At 38.1% G+C, this 11,552-nt stretch overlaps 2 protein-coding genes across 3 annotated transcripts; both read right to left on the bottom strand.

Annotated features, from left to right (window-relative positions):
* Positions 1 to 747: 747 nt before the first annotated feature.
* On the bottom strand, positions 748 to 4,551 carry LOC103153291 (akirin-2-like). Of its 2 annotated transcripts, none has more exons than XM_016661848.1 (6): positions 4,437 to 4,551; positions 3,946 to 4,119; positions 3,709 to 3,849; positions 2,515 to 2,664; positions 1,420 to 1,491; positions 748 to 1,323 (listed from the first exon to the last, which is right to left on the bottom strand). In XM_016661848.1, the coding sequence occupies exons 2-6, from the start codon at positions 4,115 to 4,117 to the stop codon at positions 1,313 to 1,315; spliced, it is 546 nt and encodes a 181-aa protein (XP_016517334.1). In that variant the 5' UTR covers positions 4,118 to 4,119; positions 4,437 to 4,551; the 3' UTR covers positions 748 to 1,312. The 2 variants fall into 2 exon arrangements, with proteins under 2 accessions (XP_016517334.1, XP_007574212.1); XM_007574150.2 differs by having other exon boundaries at positions 4,413 to 4,550.
* Positions 4,552 to 7,025: 2,474 nt separating this feature from the next.
* LOC103153290 (cannabinoid receptor type 1B-like) lies at positions 7,026 to 10,562 on the bottom strand. The gene is made up of 2 exons (XM_007574148.2): positions 10,332 to 10,562; positions 7,026 to 8,603 (listed from the first exon to the last, which is right to left on the bottom strand). The coding sequence occupies exon 2, from the start codon at positions 8,542 to 8,544 to the stop codon at positions 7,147 to 7,149; it is 1,398 nt and encodes a 465-aa protein (XP_007574210.1). The 5' UTR covers positions 8,545 to 8,603; positions 10,332 to 10,562; the 3' UTR covers positions 7,026 to 7,146.
* Positions 10,563 to 11,552: the final 990 nt, after the last annotated feature.

Here is an 11,552-nt window from a genome sequence, read left to right as displayed (position 1 = left end):
TAATACATTATCATATAATGTATATTTAATTATTACATATCTTAAATGTGTAAATAACCATAACTGTTATTGCAGAAAATTTGAATGTTTCATTTTGCCAGTCATTTTTAAATATTTGATTTTGCATTTTCTGCCTAGTGCTGCTCTATTAGTTTGTTTTCCCTCAACTACAGAAGTTAGTGACTTATAGTTTCAGTTAGAGTAGTTGGTTTTCACGGAGCAACTGGAAGCATTGCTTCATATTGGCAGTCCCTCAGGTGTGTCGATTGAAAAAGTATTGTTCAGAGTCTGGTGTGGATGAACCCGACCTCAGCCCAATAGACGGATTAGAGCCAGGCCTTCTCGTCCAACATCAGCGTGTGACCTCACAAATGCACTTCTGGAAGAATGGTCAAAAATCCCCATAAACACACTAAACCTGGTGGAGAGCGTTCCAGAAGAGCTGAGGCTGTTCTGGCTGCAAAGGATGGACTGACGTCACCCTGAGGAGAGAGAGGTCACTGGAAACAGTGTTTCAGCAATAAGCATGGCAACAAAATATCACATTGTCTTATTTAGCTGGGCTCTTGTTTTGAAATTACACATCAGGTCCAGATGTCATTTGCTGGGTGTCTTCCGTTTTTCAGCAACATGCATGTAAACTTTTGGAAAATAAAATAAGTTGCAATAAGTTCCATAATGCAGCTTGAAGTGTGACGCAAAAAAGAAGTGAATCATTGAAAATTTTCAGAAATTTCCACAAGCAAAGATTCTCAACTCTCGATTTATTGTTTTTTTTTTTTTTGTTTTTCTCCACTAAAGTACATCGGTTGCAAACTGATACCAGCTGGGAAAAAGAAACTTTAAAATAAATACAGACACTGGTGGGAATAAAACAAAAAAACAGAAGTTACCTACTGTGTTTAATTTAAAAAGCAATAAATGAGGGACAGACGGCTGAAAAACACCGACTTGTTTCTCTTCCTTTCAGATTGACCAGCAAACCTTGTAAAACTCTCCAGCGCCTCTTTTGTATTTACACGTAATAGAAACAACAGACAAAGCCTGGAATGCTGGGAATCGATACAAAAAGTGAGATAACAGGGAACAGAGGCCACTCGTAGAGATAGGGTCCATTAATTTACACCAGGAAGCCGCTAGCCGCCGCTTCGCGTCGTCGCCCAGAGACGGATAAATGGCACGGTCAGAAAAGTTTCATTTAAACTAGCTAAATTAAATCTCTTGGGATGAGAACTTTTCTTTTCTTTGAGATATCACATGACAGCTTGCAGCAGGAGGAGGAGGTCTTGTTGCGGACGGTTCTGTGCCACACTCAGGAAACATCTGGAGAAAAGGAGAGGTCAGGTTGAAACCAGATTTGTTAGCTTCGACTTCAGATCTGCCTGCCAGCGCAGCAGGAATGTGAAAATAAAAACTCACAGCTGGCAGGCTGCTCCCCGAACCGCCGCATTAGCTGGTCGTGTGTGAACTTCACGAAGGTGTCGTATTGTTCTGGAAAATAAGCAGAACATTTTGGACTTTAGTTTATCTGGAAACCAAGGAGAAGAAAAAATGGATTCCTGCTGAAGTAAACAAATTGATTTTGCCAGGAAGCTGACAATATACGTCATCTATATTTTACTGAAAGCATTTAAAGCTAGAGATGCAATGTGTGGTTCACTTGAGGCCTCTAGATGATTTACTTTTGGCCCATCAGTTCACATTTTTTGTTGATAAAATTAATCATTTTTTATATATAGTAATATTTTAATTTTTTTGTGGAACATATTTATTTTTTGTGGACTGATATCCATTTTCTGGATTTTGTAACTTGTCAGGAGATTGCAGATATGAATTAGCTTTTGCTAACTTTTAAATAAAGTTCATTATCGCAACTAATTCAGGATTTTTACAAATGCAATCTTAAATATTTAAGTACAAAACAGTATTTTCGTTTATTAAGTTTTCCGCTTTCATTGATGTTTCTGTTTGATAGAAACGTCTTAATGATGCTTAAAGTGTGATTTATATGGAGACTTTGTTCAATCATATTTTTGAGTTTACTGACATTTATCAATATTCTTGTGTAAAATACATTAAAAAACCAACAACATTTTAGTCAGTTTTTAACATTAGCTGGACTTTGTGGCAACGATAAATCACAAATCTCATCACAAGAAATTTACCTTGATAAACGATACGATAATTGTCCATCCCTAATAATTCCTTTTCTACAAAAGCTAAAGATTACGTTGCTTTATTAAAATATTACCTTTCATTTGTTAGTGAAGCAATAAAAAGCAACAAATGTCTCCAGAAATTGTTTCAGTTTTAATAAGAAAAAAAGAAATTTAAAATTGACCCTAATGCTCTCAACTTGAAAGGTGTGGATCCCGCTGGTGTTTTCTGAATATTTGACTTAATAATAAACGTTCTGTGAGAAATCATCTTTCTTTGCGTTTCTACTTGAAGAATGTTCACATTTATTACACAATATTTTAGTTTATGTAAATGCAGTCGATTAACAGTCTTTACCTGCCAGTTTTGAAGTCATGGTCTCCTCATATTCCTCCCGCACCTTGTCTTCTCGCTCTTTGAGCAAGCGTTCACAGATCATCCCAACTTGCCTGAGCGTGAACAGCGGCTGTTCTTTTCTGGTCGGAGAGACGCCGCCTGAAGACGTCCCTGTTGGGGGAAAAAAAATTAAATAAATTGCTTGGAATGAGGTGGATTTAAAGTCATGCTAATGCTAATCCCAGACAAATTTACGACTTTATTTTTAAAAGTGCTGGAACAAATCCTCACAAATCCATAGCAGATGAACGTTTGTAGAAGTCTGTATTTAAATATGGAGCGTTAAATAAAGGCAGGAGGGATGAGTGGAAGAGGCTGTGTAACCATAACAGGCAGATTGAATGTGATATTTATGAATACAAACTTTTTGTTTGTATTCATGTTTGTATCATGATGAGTGGGGAAAGTTTACTGTAATCAGCATTTTGTTCAAAATATTTCCATGTTTTCATAATAATATTCATGGATGCTTGACAAGAGGATAAAGTTTAGGGTGAAATCGATCAATCGATTACTGAAGTAATCGTCGACTAATTTAGTAATCAATTAATCGCTAACTGAAGTATACAGATGCAAAAAATGGCCAATTGCTGAAGAAAAAGCAGTCAGAGCCAAAACTGTGCAAAAATATGGTTCAAATAATGTTAAGAAAATCCAAATATTAAAATTAGTTAATCCAAACAAAAAACAGAATTTACCTAATTTATTAATTATTTATTTATTAATCTATTGATTATTCTTATGAATAATCAATAGATTAATAAATAAATAATTGTTACTTACAGATAGGGCTGATGAATAAGATAAAAAAAAAAAAAGAAATATGTTCTACCCAAAACTCCAGGGACATTTTTTAGCTTCACTTAGTTAAAATTCAGCAAGCAACTTTTACTATCCAATCATCAGTTCACCCAGTATATTTTTTTTTGCACTTTAGCTTAAAAAAATCGTATTAAAAATATTAAATTGTTTAATGTATTTCTAAACTTGCATACACAAAAAAAGATGTGAAAAAGCTGCAGAATATGCCATTTTTATCAGATTGTCATAATAATCAAAAACTAAAATAAACAATTGCAGTAAAGCTTCTAAATACACATATTCGTCCATTTTCCTTTTATTTTTTTTAACATTTGGCATCTTTCCCAGACCGACCTGGCATGCTGGATACATTCAAGGATAACTGGGAGGGGGATTCTGGAGAGTAGCAGCATTCTGGTTGTTGGTAAACTCCATCTAGGTGTTTCCTCTTCTGAATACGTTTGTACTCCTGTTTTATGTTGTTCAGGATTTGTTCTGGTGATTCAATCAAAGACACAATAAAACAGAGAAGAACAACCAGAGTCACCGGTTGTCCGTTAAACTGGTCATTCCGGAGGCCGGAGCTTTTACCTGCGCTGAGTCTGGACGACGACTCTCCAAATGGCGAGGGCTCCATGCTGAGGTACCGCCTCGGGGAGGAAGCCGATGGGGCCACCGGGATGCATCTCCGTCTTTTGGGGGACGCGGGGCTCATCAGTGGATCAAAATCCATGGTTCTCTTCAGGGTGGCTCCACACGCCATGACTTGGAAGTTGTCAAAGAAAGAGAATGGCTTTTAAAAAATGCAGGAAAATAACAATACTGAGGCCAGGTATTTCACCCAGCGACTTTAATAGTTAAAACTGTTTCTTTTCTTTTCTTTTTTCCTAAAGGAATACGTGTTGAACACACTGTGCTGGAAAGGCTTTAACAGCAGCGATCCGCCGCTAGCTTCGCCTGGAAGCCAATAATCAAAAAGAAAACAGAGCTAACACTAGCTTAGACTACCGCTGACCCTGGACTACTTCCTACATTTATATATAAATAATTTGTTTTACCTGTTAAGCGAAAGTAATTCCGACCAGAGGTGTTGACTTAGTTCTGCTGGGAGAATTGTTTTCCAGAAGTTAAGTGCCGAGCAGCCAGCTGCGGGCCAACTGTTGGTCTGCAGACAGCGTTGCTACGAGCTAACGCTACTTAGCTGCTTGTTTTTGATACGAGGCAGTCGGCGTGTCCGCCCCCTGACGTCACAAGTCAAACCCGGAAGCTAGGCATTCTGGGCTATGTGGTGACATGCCGCAAGGAGAATAAAGATGATTAATTATATTGTGGGGAAATTGTCAAATAATAAAAATATTATTTGACAATAGTTTAAGATTGGTTATTCCAATCTTAAACTAAAAAGATTGGAATAACCCTGTTAGGTTAGTTCTGATTGGTCGTTCTTTTTCTAGACTTTTGTTCATAAACGATTGTTTGGATGACTATCCCATCTAGTTCTGGATGCTGTGTATCTGGACGGATTTACGGATTTTGCTTTTACTTTTTTTTTTATTTACTTTTAGCTATTTGTTGTGATGCATAACCATGACAACAAGTTATTGTTTTTACAACTTGGAGCAGCTAACAAATTCAAAGATACTTTATTGACCCCAAAAGGATATTAAATGTTGTTGTAATTCATATTAATTCCTCAGCTAAGACCCCAAAACCTCTACTCCATAGTATCTCAGCTTTCTAACCATAAAGTCAGAGATTTTAAATTATAACATATCTGCGACTAAAACATTATGTTGTGAGAAACTGACCTTTGAGTTTTAATTAGCTGTAAATTTGAAACATAAAAAATGGCATAATAGGTGCAATAAATATATAATCTAAACGTTTACATTCTTAAATTTAAAACAATAAAACACTTTATTTTACCGTATTCTGACTATTACTTGTTCTCAATTCATTTCTTACACATGTCCACAAGATGGCAACGTTACCCATAAAAAAACTAAAATTGATTTACTAATAAATCTGGTGATGTACGACACTTTGTAGTGTCAGAAACAAACATTTATATGTTTAAAAACAATATAAAGATGTATTTAGTCATCCAGGGAGTATGGAATGTAGTTCCAAGGAGCTACATTTTTTGACTTTGAATCCTGAAATTAAAAGAGTTTGCAGCAAGAGAGCTAGTCAGTCACATCCTGTAATCTCTTGGGTTTCCTTTCATTTAAAACTTTTAAACCAGTTTAAGTCATAAAATTAACTTTACTGCATTGTTAATCAGGCAGTTTGTAAGGAAAGGCTGCAAACCGCAGGCTTAAATAGGCAAAGCTAGCAAAGCTTTTAACTAATAAAACATCAACAGAAGGCGATAAACTGGGATATTCAGTTTATTTTAAAAAGACACCCAACATTTGAACCAAATTAGGACAAAAATAGGTAAAATTCACACCTTACAAAGTACTTCCTTGCTTGTAAATACTGTTATGTGACACAGTGGCACAATAGCTGTTGTACAGGAATGATGCAGTGCAGGATTAAATTTTTTTTTTTTTGTAAATACAATTAATAATTACCGAAACAAAATATTACAAAATATTTTCACAACAGATCACTGTCAAAATGTTGCAGCATTATGTAGTAAAATGAATAAAATACAACACATCACAGCTGAAAAGATCTTCACTTTTTAAGCAGGAGCAAAGGCAACAAAGCATCAGTAGATCCTCCAACACAAAATGTCCTTCATCAAAATGTTTTTTAGTTATTAAAAAAAATCTAGGCCTGGGCAATACATTTATTTTATCGATTAATTAAATGTTTGAATACTTAATTTTTGGAAAATCTGAATTTTTCACAGTCCAGAGTTTTGTCCGCTTGCCCGAAGCCGCCATTTTGTTTGACAAGCGCATTTTAAAGCTTCTATTTATTTGGACTGTGAATTCAGGTCAACTCTAAGTCAGAATATTAGGACTGATTTAACATTTATTTTCTTTTAACTACAAGAATACAATCATAATGTAAGAAGAATAAAGTAGTAAATTTATGAAAAATAACCAAATATTCAAATGAGCACTGCTGAGCACCTCGTGAAGTTACTTTGGTGTAAATTTTACACATAATACTTAATGTTTTCACAGTATCAAATCAAATTATCAGCAGAAGTAAAACGACTGTGCAAACAACTGAGTCACTTCAAACCCTTATAACTCTGAGCAAACAACCTTTTTCTTGCAATCTTAAGACGTTTTTTCTGGTAAAATTGTCTTTATTCTGCTAATATTATGATTATATTGTTGTCGTAATTAAACAAAACATTCTGGTGGCCTGGCCCTAATCACCTAAGGGATGATTGAAATAAAATCCGCTTTTTGAAAATATTTTTCTTTCATTTGTAGTTTTTACTGAGTAAGCTAAGAAAATAATGAATAAAACTACAAGAATAGACATAAAATTACAAGAATAAAGTCATAGTATTATGTGAAAAATGAGAGTATTCCAACTTAATTCTCTAAATATTATGAATTTATTTTTGTAATTTTTTTTATTTTCATTTTTTTTCTTAGTATGGCCCTAGTAGTCCATCCATCTTTTAGAAAAGAAAAAAATCGATTAAAATCAAAAATCGGTCATATCACCGAGGTCTAAAAGTATCCATCATCTTTTTTTTTATCCATAAAATCCTATTTCTTTTTTTCTTGTTATTTTGGCACATTTTGTAGTAACAAAGCTAACAGATCAGAGACTAAACAACACTATTAGTTTCACAGTTGTGCAGAAGCGCCGTTGGTTTCAGACGGGCTCTGCAGTAGAAGACTCCGTGCCTCCAGAAACTCTAACCTGAGCTACTTTCGCTTCAGTTTTCTCACGGCGGCCGCGTTTTCTTTCCGCCCTGCCAGCTGCTGCCGCGGCGGCGGCGGCTGCTCTCATGCTCCTGCTGGTCCAGTCGCTCTCGGCGCTGCTGTCCAGGGTCTGGGAGCCTCCGCGCCACATGTGGCAGATGTTGCGGAAGGCCCTGCGCAGGTCTTTGCTCCTCATGGCGTAGATCACGGGGTTCACAGTGGAGTTGAGCAGACACAGCATGCTGCAGAAGGCGAACACGGTCTTGATGAAGTCGTCCACCTTCCCGAAGAGGTCGTAAACCATGATGGCAAGTAGAGGGCCCCAGCAGATGATGAGGGCCACCAGGATCATGACCAAAGTTTTGGCCAGGCGGAGGTCCATCCGGGCTTGCTCGGGTCTCACCGTTTGCACTTTGGCGCCTTCTGCGGTGTAGATGATCACGCTCCTCTGGGAGGTCCGGCTCAGCATGCGGACGGCGTGGTGGTGCGACTTCCAGAGGATGAACATGTAGGCATAGATGATGAACAACACCAAGACGCTCGTTATCCCAATCCAGAACATGAGGTACCTCCGGTCAATCAGCGGGAAAATGTCCGAGCAGACGGAGCCGAGCCGCTTGCAGTTCCAGCCGAGCAGCGGCAGCAACGAGATGACAATGGAGATGGTCCACATCATGCTGAAGGCGATCACCGCCTTCGTTTTGGTGACGATACGCTTGTACGCCATAGGCCTGTGGATGGAGATGTAGCGGTCAATGGCGGTGAGGAAGAGGCTCCCGACGGAGGCCGTGAAGGAGGCGATGACTCCGGCCAGCTTGAAGAGGAAAATGTTAGGGCTGTCCTTCCTGTGGAGAACATGGAAGTCCAAGAAGCTGTAGACGAAAATGATGCTTCCAATGAGATCGGCCACAGCCAGGCTGCCGATAAAGTGGTAAGAAGGCCGAGATCGAAGCGTTTGCGAGTGGAGGATCACACACAGAACCATGAAGTTCTCCAACACGGTGAAGGTACCCAAAGTGAGCGCCAAGATGACGATCGCAAGCTGCTGACTAGGGGTGAGGATCATGAAGCACTCAAGGTTGTCCGCTACATTCTCCGCACACTGCGGCGCATCGACGCTCTCCACGGCGGTGGCGTTACCCAGCGCTAATCCCGAGATGTTGGTGGGAAAAACCGGAGCAATGGCAGTGAAAATCACCTCCTTAGTTCCAAGGACGAAGCCATTCTTTGATAGGCCGGAGTCGACGGAGAGGTCATCATAGCTGGCGTCGTTGGAGCCCAGGTACTGCACACCTGTCGTGAGCGCGCTCATAGCCGTGCCAGCCATCCGGTGCGCAGCCAGCTTCATGGCCGCAGAGATGCTCAGTGAAGAGGCGAGTTGGGTAACAGCATCAGGTGAAGGAACACCTAAAAGACAAAACAATGTTTGGTTTCCATTGAAGGGGTGTTGTGTTTTCCAGTAGCATCGTGCCATTTTATAGCACAATCAGCTAACTATGGTAACTTCAGTTGTAAAAATATTACATATGTTAAATATGCTGCAGTATGTAACTTTGACATATTTGTTCAGTCACCATGTTATGACAGTATAAGTTGAGACAGATAATCTGTAAAAGGATCGATGTTCTCCCTGAGCTGCTATTACCATCTGAAGAAATGTAAAAACAGTCAATCAGAACCAGGAGGAGGATCTTAGCGCTGTCCATCAACCATATGTACTCACTGCTAAATGTGCTAATGGCGGAGTGGCTATGCTAACTAGCATGCACCATAGCAGAGAGGCAGGGGGCCACCTGGAAGAAGGATGAGCCATATGATATTGTGATTGACAGCGCTAAGACCCGCCTCCTGGCTCTGATTGGTTGTTTCTAGTTAACACCAGGAGAAGGCAGAGAAGTTAAATTTTTTTATCAGATCATCTGTCTCATTCCAAACTATCATGACTCACGACATGATAATAGTTTAAACAAAAATGTAAAAAAAATATGGATTTTGTTTTTTTTTTTGTAAAAGTTACATAATGCAGCTTTAAAAGAAATCTGACTTTGTAATGTAACGCCTTGAAATTGGGCCTCTGCCTCTTTAAAAACTCCTGCTCTTTCTGAAACTCCAGCCTCAGGAAACCATCATGTTTATTTTTACCAGTGTTTCACAGAAAAGTTTCTCCTATAGTGAGTTTGGCTGATGTGCAGCTCCACCAGATGTTTGCTAATTGATGCTGGCTAGTCTGAAGGAGCTGCTGCTCTGTGAGGCAGAAGCTTGTTAGTTTGGAAACTGAAGCTCTGAGGAGGACCTCCGTCCTCGAAGTCTGGGCTAGGTCCATTCAGGCTTTTTGGATAGCTGAATGGAGATTAAAGGATGAATAAAACTTGCATGAAAGAATCAAGGCAACACTGCTGGTATGTTTTTGATGAACAAATAACACTATAACACAATGCAAAGGTATTTTTAAAAAATGAGGAGGAGTTTTATCCTCGGAGGCGGAGCTAGGTCCAACCAGGCGTTTAATGGTTGCCATGACGATTAAATAATTTTTCAAACATGCATTAAAGAATCAAGGCAACACTCCAGGTATGTTTTTGATGAGGGAATAACATTATAACATGATGTAAAGCTCTAAAAAAATTATTTTTACATAATACTCCCCTTTAAGAATGCAATAATTTTTTTATTTAAAGTGATTTTAGTTTCAAATTTAAAGGAAAAATAAAACTTAGGGGCGCAGCTGACTCACAGTTGCATCCTAGACAATAGTGGGAAACTGAACAGTTGACGAACCTTTGCAGCCTCAGGGCATGGAGGAAACCAGGGACATTCTTATTAATTAAATCAGGTCATTACGCATTAAAGCTGTTTTTTAATCCAGTAATCACCGGATTAATTAGGCATCATGGGGCCAGCTCGGGGGATTAAGAATATCGGGGGATTAAGAATATCTGATCAATAAACCTTTAAAATTTGGTGACAGAATTCAGGATATGAATTATTTACACTCAGATTTAAATAATTATTTAGCAATAAGACATCAAGAAGACCTAATGATTCAGGAGCAGCACTTATATAAAAAATGAAAATGAGAAATAATTTATTAATTTTAATTATAGCTGCATGTAGTAAAGTTTGAAAAACACAAACCTTCATTGTTTCGCTCCAAATATCCCGCAGTGATCCATGCCGTGGAAATAAGTGCAAAGTCCGGGTGAGGAAAACCTGAGAAGTGAGAGTTAATTAGCAGTAGTTGTTGCTATGGGGATGATTGCAGGAGAATAATCCCGTTTGCAGCCTTCAGACAGACGCGGTGAGCATCAGAGCCAGGCTGGCTGTGCGCTGCTGTGGGAGAGGGGCGGTTATAAAGCGGCGCTTTGTGCGCCAGCCGCATGGTCACGTGACCTGAGGTGTTGGAGCGCAGCTCACGGTTCTCATCACTATCTGTTATAAATAAACACATTAACAGCTGCGGATGAGCTTTAGCTCCCCTCCGTTAATGAATCGCACAAGACAGAAGGCGCTTTTTAATATTTTTACAGCTTTTTACGGGTGCAACTTTTTAATGTGAATTTAGAGTGATTAAATTGTTGTGTTAGAGAGTACCCAAAATTTGTATCCAATTGTAACATATTTTTACTCAAGTGAAGGTGAGAATTAACAGTCTAAAAAATTGCTCAAGAGTAAAAAAGTATCTGGAGGATAAGTACTGAGTAACTGACCAGAACGCCCGATTTAAAAACGGAAGATAAAAGAGTAAAGTTATGAATAAATTCTGGCATTTTAAAAACAAAAATAATGCAAATAATAAATATGTTTAAAAACAGAGTCAACACTTTTCCTATTCATAAAAAAGAAACAATGAAACTTTAAATTATTACGGTCGATAGTGCAAATGTTTACTTCCAGTAATGACTCAGACTCAGCATTATAATTATAATGCCATTATAATCTTAGAAGATTATAAAAACATACTTTAACAAGAAGTCTACTATGTCAGATGCATGTTTTGTTTTTTCTTCATTAAGTGAAGTTCAGTAACCAGAAAATTTAGTCAAACAAGAGTAGCAATACTTAATTATAAAATGACTCAAGTAAGTAAGAAATACAGTAAAACAACTTAAGTGTAAATTTTTTTCAAAACTCAAACATAACTGAGTAATATTTACAATAAATAAGTACCATTGTTATTAAGTTCAGAACAGTGTTTTATCGGCGTCGACTCAATTTTGAGATATTAAATTTTGAGATATTTCTGCTTAAGTGACTGTTAACCGCCATTAGCCTAAATGCTAAATACCGTCAGTGTGACCATTAACCGCCATTAGCCTAAATGCTAAATACCGTCAGTGTGACCATTAACCACCGTTA

This window comes from Poecilia formosa, unplaced genomic scaffold, assembly GCF_000485575.1.
Source record: "Poecilia formosa unplaced genomic scaffold, Poecilia_formosa-5.1.2 Scaffold345, whole genome shotgun sequence".
NCBI classification, from domain to species: Eukaryota; Metazoa; Chordata; class Actinopteri; order Cyprinodontiformes; family Poeciliidae; genus Poecilia; species Poecilia formosa.
This window is presented reverse-complemented; position numbering and strand designations above follow the sequence as displayed.

Excerpts from the sequence above, each read along its gene's own strand:
- LOC103153291 (XM_016661848.1), bottom strand. The coding sequence starts at position 4,117 with ATGGCGTGTGGAGCCACCCTGAAGAGAACCATGGATTTTGATCCACTG. Across the intron at positions 3,850-3,945 it reads GTCGTCCAGACTCAGCGCAG|AACAAATCCTGAACAACATA; the intron begins GTAAAAGCTCCG and ends TTGAATCACCAG. Across the intron at positions 1,492-2,514 it reads CATGACTTCAAAACTGGCAG|AACAATACGACACCTTCGTG; the intron begins GTAAAGACTGTT and ends CTTATTTTCCAG.
- LOC103153290 (XM_007574148.2), bottom strand. The coding sequence starts at position 8,544 with ATGAAGCTGGCTGCGCACCGGATGGCTGGCACGGCTATGAGCGCGCTC.